Source organism: Xenia sp. Carnegie-2017, unplaced genomic scaffold (assembly GCF_021976095.1).
Source record: "Xenia sp. Carnegie-2017 unplaced genomic scaffold, XeniaSp_v1 HiC_scaffold_3, whole genome shotgun sequence".
NCBI lineage: Eukaryota > Metazoa > Cnidaria > Anthozoa > Malacalcyonacea > Xeniidae > Xenia > Xenia sp. Carnegie-2017.
This window is the reverse complement of record NW_025813493.1, coordinates 4,732,974-4,746,339: the sequence shown is the minus strand read 5'-3', so window position 1 is coordinate 4,746,339 and position 13,366 is coordinate 4,732,974. Positions and strand designations below refer to the sequence as shown.

Below are 13,366 nucleotides of genomic sequence, written 5' to 3'. Positions count from 1 at the left end.
AACCCAAATGGTCAAGTGGTTAGCACAACACGTATTGAAATGTTAACAATTCGAGTCAGCAAATTTCTGGAGGTAGGTTTTATACAGCATAAAAATTTACATGCAGTACAATGATTTAAAAATAAATAAATAACCAGTTGTTCAACGCAAATTTTCATGATTTATTTATAATATTTGTACACCTAAAGAAATTTTTTCTTTCATGAGTAGTACTTTACCTTTATATGCTCAAGTCCTCGGAATTGCCGACTAAATATCTCAACTGGATCAACATCGTCTAAGCCACTAAAATTTCTCAGAATACAATGCTTTAATTCAGTATTGTCAATCCGAGCGCCTTTCGTAGTAATGTTGGCTGATTCATTTACCATCTTTACAAGGCTGTTAAAACAGAACCGTATTGAATGCAGTGATTCTTACAGAAGAGAGATCACAGAGGGCACAGGCTTAAATTGCAAATGATTTAAATTTGTTTGGCACAAGGACTTCAAATCAACGCACAGAGCTTTGTTTACTGTTTCAGTTTCTTAAATATCTGTTCATTAATGTTGCAATTTTCAAATATAATTAAAATTGTGATTGAAGTTTGACCTTACTTAAGGAACACTTTTGGATTGCTCGTTTGGATACATAATGAACTCGACCTAAACCGTAACCCCTCGACTTACCCTTAACAATGCTAATAATTATTGACTACAAAAAACTTATTGGTTAGCTCGTTCTGATCTGGTTGTTAAAAATCACAAAACTATCAATGGCAGGAAGTACAGCTGAGCAGCATAAATCAGGCATTATCTTTCTCACATGCGATTTTTTTATTTCATTGTTAAAGTGGAAAATCAGTCAATGCAACTTGCTCAAATTATACGTTTTTCATGAGCTCCGTAAACGTTTTGTCTGTTGACTTCTTTTCCGAATCTAGAAGATAAGCGAAACACTCTAATTTTAGTCGTATGTTTTATCGTGTGTTTACGCACTATTCAATCGACCTGCAAATCAATAAAAACGTTCATTCAACAAAATGCTACAAGTTCAAGTTGTGGCAAATTATAAGTTCCTTGTGTCCATGATTTTATTTTCCTATTTGGCAGCGAGGCACCTAGCTATGGCCTCCCCTCCAGCTTTCAGGAAAGAATTGGAGATGGAGACTGTTGTGTATTAAACTGAATTCAAAACATGATACAAAAAACAAAGCATATTATGAACTTAATATGAAATTATGATTCTTCCACACATTTATAGCGGGCTTTTAAACCAATATTATCAAAGATTTCATGTTCGATGCTCATAAGCAACAGATTTTGATATGGTCCTTGCTCAATATGATCCTCAAGCCTTGATGTGTTTTAAATTACAAGTTAAAAATTTGTAAGTACAAAATGTTAGTTTTTGAATTTTTTTTAAAACAGATTGGGTAAAAACACATTTGTACTTGTTCATACCTGTAAAAATCTCTGAGACCAAAGAATTCGTCCTTTTGAGCATTTTTTAAAGTTCTTGATTCTTTTTGCTCTTCATACAAATCAAAATATCCATCGCACAACTTTTTCATGATTTCGTCAATATCATCATCCTCATCCCATGAGCATATACCCCTAAAATGAGAAAATCTGAAATTATTTGCAGCATTTTTTCGCTTCTTAGAAAATGTGATTTTTCGTTGAGAAAATATAAACTGAAAAAATTTCAAATTGTTCAAAAGTTAAAAAGTGATAATATGATCTTAGTAGCACGATACTTGATAAACCTTGTCACCCTGTGTCACGCTGATATCAGCGTTGTAGTTGCGTGAAAGGTACGAGTGATTGTAGTCTGATCAGCTGCATTCACTATAATTTCAGTGACCAGGATGTTCCACTTCTGTGTGGTACCCTCATACGTCGAAATCGACGGAGTCCATTAAAAACTTGATAAACATTTTGATAAACAACAGTATTTTTCAGTTTTATATTTTTAATCACATACATATTTCGACTTAAATGTAACTATAAGTCGTCTTCAGTGAGAATGGTTACATTATTTACAATGCGTGACATATAAAATATATCATGATTCTCAATGAATTTATTGATATCGATTTTTTACAAAAGGTTACGGAGTAGTGACAAGATGTGAGTATTGAGGATAAAAATTAGGAAGTTACAGTTTGAAAATAGTGTTAAAATATTGCACTTGTTTATTCAGGTCGGATTTGAGTTTCTGTTTGTATAATTCTTTTTCCTATTTGAGGGTGAATGGAGCTCGAGAGCTGGCAGTTTTTATATGATGGTGAAGAAGAGGAAGTGTATTTAGATTTGCATTCAGTATTTTGTAGATAATTATATGAATGTGTGGGTTTTTTTCGTAGGTCGTATGTTCTTTGATCTTGTAACTTAATGTTTGTTGGTTTCCACAATATAGCAGGCGTTACATCATGAATTAGTGAATTTTTAGACCATGTTTTAAGAGATCATATTTCAAGATCATGTATGTAATTATGAGTTTCAATAATTTAAGCATTGTATTAGCAGCAGATATCTACAAAATGCACGCCAGAGCTCAAAATTGTCTATGCTACAAACCTTGCAATATCCAGAAGTTCGGTTTCGCTTGGTGTTCCTCTACTCAACATTATTCCACGATTCATTTTGGCAGGGTCCAACGCCCAGTTAGATAAACCAATAAATCCTACATGGTTATGATCAAGCTCTTTTCCATATTCTTCCGAAGTAGCTGTACCGTCTTCAAGTAATGGATGAAGTGTCTTCAGTGGCATCAATTTTGAATCTTCAGCTAAACCAATCTCGTCTAACACAACTACGGAGACAAACTTGCTCAAATCTTTGTCTTTCTGAAGTTGGAAACATTGTTTAAAAATGGAAATGATGCCATCAGGTGTAGACAAGGGACTGCATTGATACGACTGCATGTGAATCTAGATGTTAGATATTTCAAAAAAATGATAATGAAAATGAGCACTATTTAAGTGTCTCACAAAGAAGGTCAATCGGAATATGAATCTAAGAGTATTTTAGAATAAGTATTTATTTATTATTTTCTATTTTTAATTACTACTAAATAGATATGAATACAGAAAAAAATTTTTATTTGATTAGCTAAAACTCTCAATAAAACTCTTTCAATGTAGGTATCCTATACTTTCAAGCCAACATCTTTAAAAAAAAACTAGCAATTGCGTTCAGAAACATTCACAAGACACTGGTTTGATATTGTGCAAAATGTTCCAAATTTAAAGCTAATGCTATATATGTGCAGTAAAACATGTTATAAAATAACATATGTAAAACACGTGCCCTGATTGGTCTTTACACATGTGTCGATGAGGCACCAATTTTAATGTCAAACATGGACATTAAAATTGGTGTCGTGAGAATTTTGAGCATGCCTAAAAAGAAAGACGAATTTTTCGCCTATATTGATCTGGACTGCATTTCTGGGAAAATGAAAGGGAACTTAAATCAAGATCAGCGATTTTTCTAAACGTTTAAAGTCTTGCGGAAATTTCACGTTTTAGTGTTTTTGACTTCGCATGCTTGCAAGGATTTAGCTTTCATATTTTCCGTTATTTAAATAAAGCTTCTTTCTCTTTTGAGAATTACATTTTCGTTCACTTATAAAACAATTATACTAAATGTTTTCAGGTGTTTAGATGGCTTGAAGGAAAGAGATAGATCAGGCCATCAAAACACAGACCCATCAAGTATGCCTTTTCCTTGCATTAAACAAAAATAGAGTTTAAATACCATGTATGTGCTATACATCACTAAGCTTTGAATATTCATGTGACCCAACAGAAAATCATAGACACTTGCAAAAGTTAAATTACATGAATTAATGACTTAAGGCAAAAGGTGGAATCTAATACTTAGAAATTCAATAATCATCAGTAAACCTTAAATAGGAACGAAACGATAGCTAAGCATTTTTCGTTCGTTCAAATAAATAAGTGAACGTTTTAATGATGCATTGCACCATGTTATCGATTATTTCTTTTTCATTATTGCTAGGCAAAAGTTTTAAATGTTTATTCTTACCTGTTTTAACTTCTTAAACAGTTCACTACTAGAATTGCCACCTTGCATGTTACTTGAAATTACATATTTTGCTAGAGACTTTGAGCTGCCTGGTTTACCGACTACAAACAGTGGGAGTCGTAGTTCTGCACATATCGCCATCATAAATACATTTTCACAAAGCGCAGTATTTCTTGCAATATTCTGGTCGAGTTTCACATTGCACGAAAACGCTCGCTGACACCTTTGTAAAAAGACATAATTTCGTTATTGACCAAGATCCACGATTGGAAACGTATCGGGTAAGTTTGTGTTTTTCTCCATGCAAGGTATTGCAAACAACACCTTTTAAGTACATTTTCAAATTTTAAATAATGAAAAGCATCATATAAAATTCACAAAATTAAATAGCATATAGCCAGTCTCAAATTTAGTTTTGAACTAATGATTTCAGGGGCGAAACTAAAACACTAACTGGGGAGGGGGTTAATATTCATATATTAAGTACTGCCCAGCTGATTTTGTTTGTTAGCAATTTTAATTTGAAAAAAATTCAGCATGCAGGGCAGAGCTGAATACATCAATATTATCCCTCGCCGCCATTAGCGTTCTGATTTTGCCCCTAGATGATTGTAATTTATTTACCATTCAACAGTCAAAATACCAAAATATGAAAACTCTTACTTTACTATTTCATTTATCAATCTTGTGAAACCTCCAGGAAGTGGGCATGAATTGTCAAAATACTCGCTGATGTATTTGCAATACGACTGTCTTTCATTTAGTCGTGCATAGTAGCAAACACCAATACCTTGGACGATGGAAAACACGATACGATTTAAAGGCTAAAGGAAAAGGAATAATCACATTGAGAGCTGATAATATGACACATTATCGACACGAGATGATTTACTGACACGAATCTATCTTTCAGCTGAATAGTTGAAAAATCTACTGAGATACTCTAAGTAACAAAATGTATGCTATAATAGTGGAGTAAATAATGGTAAGATGACAAGTGCTTAAAGAGTTACACTTATCATATCATGTTTATTTAGGCTACATCTTTATTTAAGATTATATGCAATCCTTTTAACTCTTTAAGTGTTATTGCAGCAGAGCTTTTCGAGGGGCGTTCGTTGCAAAAAACTGTCGATGCTTACAGCAAATACGGAATGATTAAGCTAAGCTTATTCATGTATAGAACTAAAATGAATGTTTCAAACATGCGTGTTGTTGTTATTAAATTGCTCAAAAATGCAGTTAGGAATCATTCAATCATTGATTAATTGCTATAGCTATAAGAAATACGTGATAACATTTAATTTATACTTTGTATGTACACCTGAAAACTTAATCTTACAAGGAGGTCTTCATCTTCTTCTTTTTCTTCTTCTTCACTATCGCTGGAATCATAAGGGGTTTTTTGATCACGTAGATGCTCGTTAGAGTGCAGAATATTATCCCTCATTAAATCATAATTGTTGTAAAACCAGGTGATAACTGTCATTGATCTTTCAACATCACGAAGACTGACAAAACTGCATTCATTCTAATCGTAAAACAAATGAAATTTTAATAGGATTCTTAAATAATTTGATGATTAAATTGCATTTCGAATGCAATGCACCTAACCTTTTGTTCACGCATGAATTCTTGAGAGGCTGACAAAATGTTAGCAATACATAAGATTTGAGCATCAGTTCCATTTATTTTCTCCTTTGATAAAGTAGATGTCTTAAATTGCAAGAAAATTAAAAAATGACGGACTTAATTGCTGTTACTCGCAAGAAAAAGTTTGATTTGTAAATCATTTTTTTCTTTAAAACTAATAATTAAGTAATCAAACAGTTTCACATCGTTTTGTGTCTGCTGTAATTATTATAATTGATAACATTCATGTGTCTGTGAATGTTATCAATCAATAGAAGAATATTTTTAATTTTGCTCATTACTAGGTAATTACTCATTTGAGTGCATGTATTTAAACAGCTCCAGTATTTATAACAAGAAAAGGAACATTCAAACTTACAACTGAAGGAACGTTTACATAGCGCTCTACTATCTGTTTGGTGTACAGTTTTTCAGTGTCATCTGAGAGCTGACCAAAATCCCAAATAAGAGGTCTCATACTTTCAGGTAAAGGATGGACACGATACACGAGCTGGCGAAGAGGAATGGAGCCTAGAAAAGATAAACATCACACAATAAAAATACGTTTGTGTTTTTTATTATTTTTATACTTATGGCAAAAATGCGATTAACTCAATTACAAAATTATAAATATTTCATCTTCAAAACTTGTAAATGAAAACAAAGATTAAAGGCGCTTTCTATAAAACATGATAATCAATGCTTTGTTACACATATATCTCGATGCCATACCTAGTTTATCTTCAGTCTCGTCGGCAGAAACATGGTAACCCAGACCAGCTGACTCCAATTTGTTAATCATCTCGTCAGTGTGTCTTAAATGAAAGAAAGCAGTAACTTTATAAATTGTTCACACATTCACAAGCAAGCATTATTTAAAAAAACAAAACAAATTTAAAATTTCAAACTAACTTCCTGTACGGATTACACGCTGCAATAAAATGAAGTCCAGTCAACGTTGGATCGATATATCGACCCTTCACTCGCCGATCAACCATTATCTCTTTGATCAGATCGATTGCATCTGTTGTATTTGCTTCATCAAAGAACAAAGTTGTGTCAACATTTATGCTTTGGTTACGTAAAGCCAATTTTTCTGCTTCGGCGACATTCTTTTCTATTTCCTTGTAGCTTGTTCCGCCATGAACCTATTTAAGCACATTGGAACATTGCATCGATAAATTACAGCACTGCCCTGCTTTGAAGAACTTCTGCAAACATGTAATCATATACATTTGTAGAAAAATTGATTTTTATTGATTCTGAATTAACTACAAAGGTTAGAGTATTCTATTTGTTGATGCATGAGTAATCACCATGCTTTTGCTAAAAAAATATAAACATTTCGATAAAAACATGAAGCTTTTATAGTAATGTCAGACAACAATACTGTGTGCATGAAACCTTTGGCAGAGCTAAGAGTCAAAAAGATTGGTCGGCGGTCGCTAATTAATAAAATTTGCTAACCTTCATGAGAATTAGGTTTTCAGATCCATTAAGTCCGGCTTGTAGCTGGCACATAAACCGTATCAAACTTGTTTTACCACAACCTGTCTCCCCCATCACAATGACGGGAATACCACATCTACATCGATGAGTAATAGAAGGTTTGTGATTATTTATTTCAGTATGTGTGACAATAAAATGACAGATTTATTAGGCAAGACAAACAAGAAAATGGCAAAAGATAGTTTCAGCTGTTTTGGAAAGTAAATTTAGTGATTACCGAAATCGAAAAACATTTACTGCACTAAATTTACCGAAATCGCATGTGAATAGCCAAGATTTTCTTCATGTTGTCATCTGTAAGCTCGTATGTTGGATCAGGATCAAATGGATGGTCAATTCCCATGACTTTACATAAGTGATTAATTCGTTCTGGTCTAAAAAACAATAATTAACATAACAGTAATTTATGTTTTGTTTTGGAAACAAAAGTTAGAGATATTAACTGAAAATGAGCATAAAATTCCTTTTAACAAAAATATAAAAAAATATAAATACAATTACTTTTTTGTTAAACAAATCATGTTTTTGGTATAAAAATCCAATGAAAATGGTAATTTTTTGATACAAAAAATCACCACAATTTCACACAAAATTGTACACAAGTACAATAAACAAATTAAGCTATGTCACTATTAAATATTAGCTACGCAAACAAGGTTGTATGTGATTATTTGCATAACAATAATAATAAACAAACCGTTCACTTCTTTCGTAGTTTACATCAAAATCTACCCCTTGGGCCCTCAGTTGTCTTCTTAAAGTTGGTGACATCAAGCCATGTTTTAAAATTCTATTACTTCCAGGATCCAGCAAATCTCCGTTTTTATTCAAAAAGAATCCCAAAAATGTCATGCTGTTATGATCATGGTGGAAGAAAATATACGGATGAGGACTAAAAGAAATCCATACGTCGTTAACAACAACAGATCATCTAAAGCATCTACTCAATGAAAGTTCAATGTTAGAATGTTTTCAATAAAACGTGCCGTGAAGATATAGCGCCTGGTGAGCGGATGCATAGTGTGATTTTGATCAATCTGTTTGCAGTGCATTCACAATTATTAATGAGCTAAGAAAATATTACCTTATTTCCCAACGTCGGTGAATTTGGAAGCGTTGTAGATCGTCATTCTCTTTTTCAGAAGTTTCATCAACATTTAAATTGGAATCCATTAACGATCTTGTAGCAAAGTCCTTGAACAAAAATATCAAAAAACTAAAAGATGCTCGACTAAAATTGGCAGATGATTCAGTTAGGTGTATTTATTAAGATAATTACAAACAAAATGAAAACATATTTAGACTATGGAAGTCTGTTTTTGATAAATCTTAAATAGGATATTAGTAAATTCCTTGGATTCCAGTCACAGTTAATTGTCTCTTTTAAAGTTTAAAGCAAAAGTTACTAAAATTATTGTTTCTGACTTTATACTAAGAATTATTTTATTCAGTGAAGCAAATACAATTCCACAAATCAAATAGTAATGTATTTTACATCAATTTAAAGTAGCATGCTAAAATATGAAACTTACCCTTGACATTTGTATCATAAAGCGAACAACAAATGTTTTAAAGCCTTGCAACACATCCCGAACTAATTTAGCGTTGCAGAAAACACTTTTCTCACAATCACGCAATTGAACATTTAAAAAGTTTACAAAGTGATGAAGTTCTGTCCAAGATGGATCACTTATTCCACAGCATCTGCATAAAATGGAATTCATAAAGAGCATCCACAAACGGTAAATTAGGCAGGGAATTTACATAAAACAAAAAAAAGGCATGAAAATTTAAAATTAGGTGCATTGAAGACCCAATATATAGCTTAATAAATTCAATAATTTTTAAGTGTTTTTTGTTACATGTACACAATTTCCTTATAAAAGTTGGAATAAAGTAAGAACAATTACTTACTCAATTAAAATAGTTAAAACGCTGACCGGATTGCTTACAAGAGGACCATTGATATATGAAAAATTGTCCAAGTTATGATCAGTGTATGTAAGCAATAAATATTCGAATGCTCTTTGATATTCTTCACTGTTGAATTTAACCTTGTCGAAGCTCGTGTCTCCTAAATTTTACATGAAAATTTTTCGTGAAGTAGAAGTAGGAAAATGTTCGTTTTTAAAAGCATTTAAAGAACGATCATGTATTGTAATCTTAAAAACTGCTAACCCGATTCAATTAATAAAACGTAAATTTAACAAACTAAATGAAAAAAAATGTTTCATTTTTTACTCTTATCAGTTATAGCTATTTTCTCCCTTTTAATATTCTATCAACACAATTACTCGTTTTCCTATAAATACCAATAGTATATGAGCCTGAGCCTTCCAACAAAGTAATGTATATGTAAACGTTCATTCTTACCATCCCTTTGGAATTCCATGTTTGTTAGTGTTTCCCTTGGTGAAAGACAATGGATGCTTGGTAAAAACTTCATAAACGAATACTTGCCGCTTGACTGTCGATTTTGCGAATTCTAGGTTTTAAAGGATATTCGTGGTTAGTAGCTGAATGATTATAACTAATTTCATTTTCATGTTTCAATGACTAATCATATTAAATTCAAAGAGATCATATCGATGATTGTGACATGGTTGGGACACTTTAAATACATCAAGCTGTTTACTTTTAAAAATCAAAAGCATGGGCAGAATTCCATGGTCATTCTTTTGATCTGATAGACATTACAAAGGCAACGTTTACGATATATATCTGACGACTGTTGGTTTACTTTGTTTTGTTTCACCTCGTTTCGTTTTGTTTCGTTTTATTTGCTTTTATTCTAAAAAGTTAATTTCTGGTACGCTTGAAATAGATAAATCTGAAAATATTCTTCAAAAAAATGACTAAATAAAGTTTTAATTGTTTTTTGTTGTTGTCGCTTTTAAATCTGAGTACACAGTCCAGTATAACTGTTGCCTTAGAGAAAAATTAAAATTAAAACATAATTTACCGTTTATGAGATTTAACGGAAAAATTCTCGAGGCCTTTGACGGTAAATAATAAACATGTATTCGTAAATGGAAATCAATAATGAAAGAAACACTGAGTTGAGTCTTGTAGCAGACGTGTGCGTTTGCAACTATGCAACTTGTATCAAATTTTTGCTTGCCATTTCAGTTTTATGTACATTTGACATATTAGCAAATGAACTGAAACCTGCCTTAGGGTCGTTCATATGAGCCCGGTTAGCGAGGCTTCTCGCCTACCTATGATCTTGCTTTGCAATACATTTATTATTTATATTTACGTCGTGTTCATATGACAAAGCGGGCTGGCCCGGTTGCCAAGATCGCGGCTGTAAGAGACGATGAAATTATGATATTAAATACATAAAGTAAATGGTTTGAATCCTGGAGTATCGTTACATGTTTGTAAATGCAGATCGTCCAGGTTGGTATAGCCCTGAGAAGGACCGTTTTTGTTGTTGTTGACTGACGTTTCAACAACCGTAGCGGTAGTCATCTTTAGAGTCAAAATGTCTTTTACTATACCAACCTGGACGATCTACATCTACAAACACATTAAAAACATGGTGACCAATGGAGTGTAGCTGGGACTTAAGACAAAATAAACGAATTATACGCTGGAATAATGGCATGATTTAAAGTTTAATTCATTATTTGAAGATAACAGTAGTATTCAATATAAAAACACATTATATAAACGGCAAAAACCCATAAAATACTAAAAATTCCTTTCTATTATGCGCCATGTTAATTTTTAACTCGCGGAATTTAGGAAAGTGATGTTTTGCTATTTCGTCTCGGTAAGCGGGATTAAATTCCTCATATGAAAGCGAGGTAGTATTTGGCTCACTAAGTGGGATGTCTCTCTAACTGGGCTCGTATGAACAGGCCCTTACTACATATACAAAAGTGCTTCGTGAAAATAGATTTTAAGTAAAAAATATAAATGTTTACCTGAATTTGAGTTCTTGAACAATTTTCAGACGTTAGCATCACAAATGTCTCGTCGGTTGTGTGTTCAACAACATACAAATCCGTTGTTTTCCTTCGCCATATGTTTCCATTGTTATCTTTGATTGATCCGAGAATCAATAGTTTAAATAGAATATCATCAAGTCCTTTTGATACCTAAACAAAATTCATACAGACAGATTTGTTTCTTCGCTAATTACTATCTTTCCACAAGTTGCAGAGAAACAAGAAAGAGCTGAGATAAGATCTTCATTGAAAACATGTTTATTGAAATTAGTAACTTTTTTCATACATGGTTTATGCACTTGAATTTAAGTGTAAAACTTACCGATTGAGAAATATCTAGATGAAAAATTCTGGAAACAGGAGCATCTCCTTCTGACATATGTGAAAAAAAGTTGCGAGTGATCTCATTTTCGTTAACACACACACCATGGACTGGGATAGTACAGCATAATGGTGATTTGATGTTTCCGGAATGTTCCCTTTCGTTGTTTAAAATACTTTCTAATTGTTTAGTCAGACGTTTTACAATCAAACTTTTTCCCATGCCTGCTCTTGATGACTTGATAAAACGCACAAATAACCTAAAAAGTTATTTAATTATGTTTATTCCCTGTAAAAGTTTTACAAGACAAGGCAAAACATAAAGCTACAAGGCATCAAATCTAAATGAGAATCTTTTTCTACTTCAATTACACATTTCTTAGAAAAAAACATACCTGATAGTAATTACAATAAATTGACATGTTAATAATACATACTTTTCTCGATCTACATTAGCTGCTGCTGTACAAACGTGGTCATTAAGATTAGGTTGATATAAAAATTTTTCTTTCAGATATCTTTGGATACAATCCAATGACGTTAGTGGAGGAAGTGAGCGTCGATAATGATCTAATGTTTTCACTATATTTGATTTGTCGTTTTCTATGCTGCATACCACCACCAAACGATATTCTCAGAATTATAAAGAAGTAAAGGCAAGACTTAAAATAAAGCTATTTTAAAAGACAATATGTAAAACTTTTGATCACACGTTTCCCCATAAAACCAATTAGCATGGTTTCAGCATTTGTTTCTTAATTGATCATCTGTTACATACATGACAACACAGTGTCATAAAACCTTTACAATGACATACAAAGAAATTTCACTAAATTGAAATAGGCTAAGCTAGCTTATGTTCATAAACATTATAGCTTTACGAAAGAGGTTGATAAAAAACATATTATGATGTGCAAAGTTCATTGCTGAAAAATTTTAGCATTGTAGATGACTTCGTGTAAAACAGTGCTTTGAAAGAAAATCACTTTTAAGTGGACTGTTATTCTCCTGTTTCTGACGAAGCTTTCAAAATTATTGACATTATTAGATAATGTTGATATATTATTATGAGATAAATTGATAAGCATAGATAATGTAGATTAATGCTTGTTAAACTTACTTTGTTTTTCTTGAGTCAACGATTCAAGTAAACGTAATGCTTCCTGACTGACGTCAAAGTCCAAAAGATCTGCATTAACAAGACAAAACAATCGACCAGTATCATCACCTACAGCTCGTCGCCAAAGTAGCTCAACCTATATAAAAACAAATTTATTGGGACCTTTGATCTTTTGAATATTCATGATTAAGGCATGAACACACGCTTAGCATCACTATGTTTGATGTATGTCCAATATAGATAAGAATTTTCTTACTTCTCTTAAGCATTCACTACTTACAAAACAAAATTAAACATGAAGTGCAGCAAAAAATCTTATTTTAGAGGCTGTAATAAATGAAGGATCTGGAGTTTGTCTAAATATGGTACAACATTGAGCTTATTCATGGATCTCTTATACTTTTAGGGTTTAATTCTTATAAAATTCATCGCCCATAGACTCATTATGAAAAGGTTTTGTATTTAAAATTAAACAGCAGTTTTTATTTTGACGGACGTTGGCATCTTCTGCTCTATGTTACTGAAAGAATTACCAATTTTAAGAATTCAGGAATTCAAGCTGACGATAAAAATTTAAAAAGTTGAATGCACAACGCACAGTAAAATTGCAGCAAGAATGTACCTCTTCTAATGTCGTGTTCTCGTCACAAACAACCACCTCTTCGTCACTTGGTAACGTTTCGTTTTCAAATCCCATGAAAAGAGACAGCACGCATCCAAAAACTTCACCTGGTTTAAATGACAAATTTAGAATGACATTCAAACTCTTTCTCTTGCGAGGAAAGTGTTCTGTC

At 32.4% G+C, this 13,366-nt stretch overlaps 1 protein-coding gene across 1 annotated transcript in view; it reads right to left on the bottom strand.

The window, feature by feature from the left end:
- Positions 1-13,366, bottom strand: part of LOC124454951 (E3 ubiquitin-protein ligase RNF213-like) — a 39,298-nt gene that overhangs the window by 23,823 nt on the left and 2,109 nt on the right. The window contains exons 4-25 of the mRNA XM_047005703.1: positions 13,195-13,301; positions 12,573-12,708; positions 11,890-12,085; positions 11,454-11,712; positions 11,108-11,281; positions 9,549-9,660; positions 9,090-9,249; positions 8,708-8,879; positions 8,260-8,369; positions 7,873-8,067; positions 7,427-7,549; positions 7,134-7,251; positions 6,579-6,814; positions 6,399-6,481; positions 6,046-6,197; positions 5,649-5,750; positions 5,377-5,565; positions 4,698-4,858; positions 4,035-4,257; positions 2,562-2,914; positions 1,443-1,595; positions 219-381 (exon numbers count right to left, since the gene is read on the bottom strand). Of these exons, the coding sequence (XP_046861659.1) occupies positions 219-381; positions 1,443-1,595; positions 2,562-2,914; positions 4,035-4,257; positions 4,698-4,858; positions 5,377-5,565; positions 5,649-5,750; positions 6,046-6,197; positions 6,399-6,481; positions 6,579-6,814; positions 7,134-7,251; positions 7,427-7,549; positions 7,873-8,067; positions 8,260-8,369; positions 8,708-8,879; positions 9,090-9,249; positions 9,549-9,660; positions 11,108-11,281; positions 11,454-11,712; positions 11,890-12,085; positions 12,573-12,708; positions 13,195-13,301 (3,677 nt within the window). The remainder of the gene's footprint in view (positions 1-218; positions 382-1,442; positions 1,596-2,561; positions 2,915-4,034; positions 4,258-4,697; positions 4,859-5,376; positions 5,566-5,648; positions 5,751-6,045; positions 6,198-6,398; positions 6,482-6,578; positions 6,815-7,133; positions 7,252-7,426; positions 7,550-7,872; positions 8,068-8,259; positions 8,370-8,707; positions 8,880-9,089; positions 9,250-9,548; positions 9,661-11,107; positions 11,282-11,453; positions 11,713-11,889; positions 12,086-12,572; positions 12,709-13,194; positions 13,302-13,366) is intronic.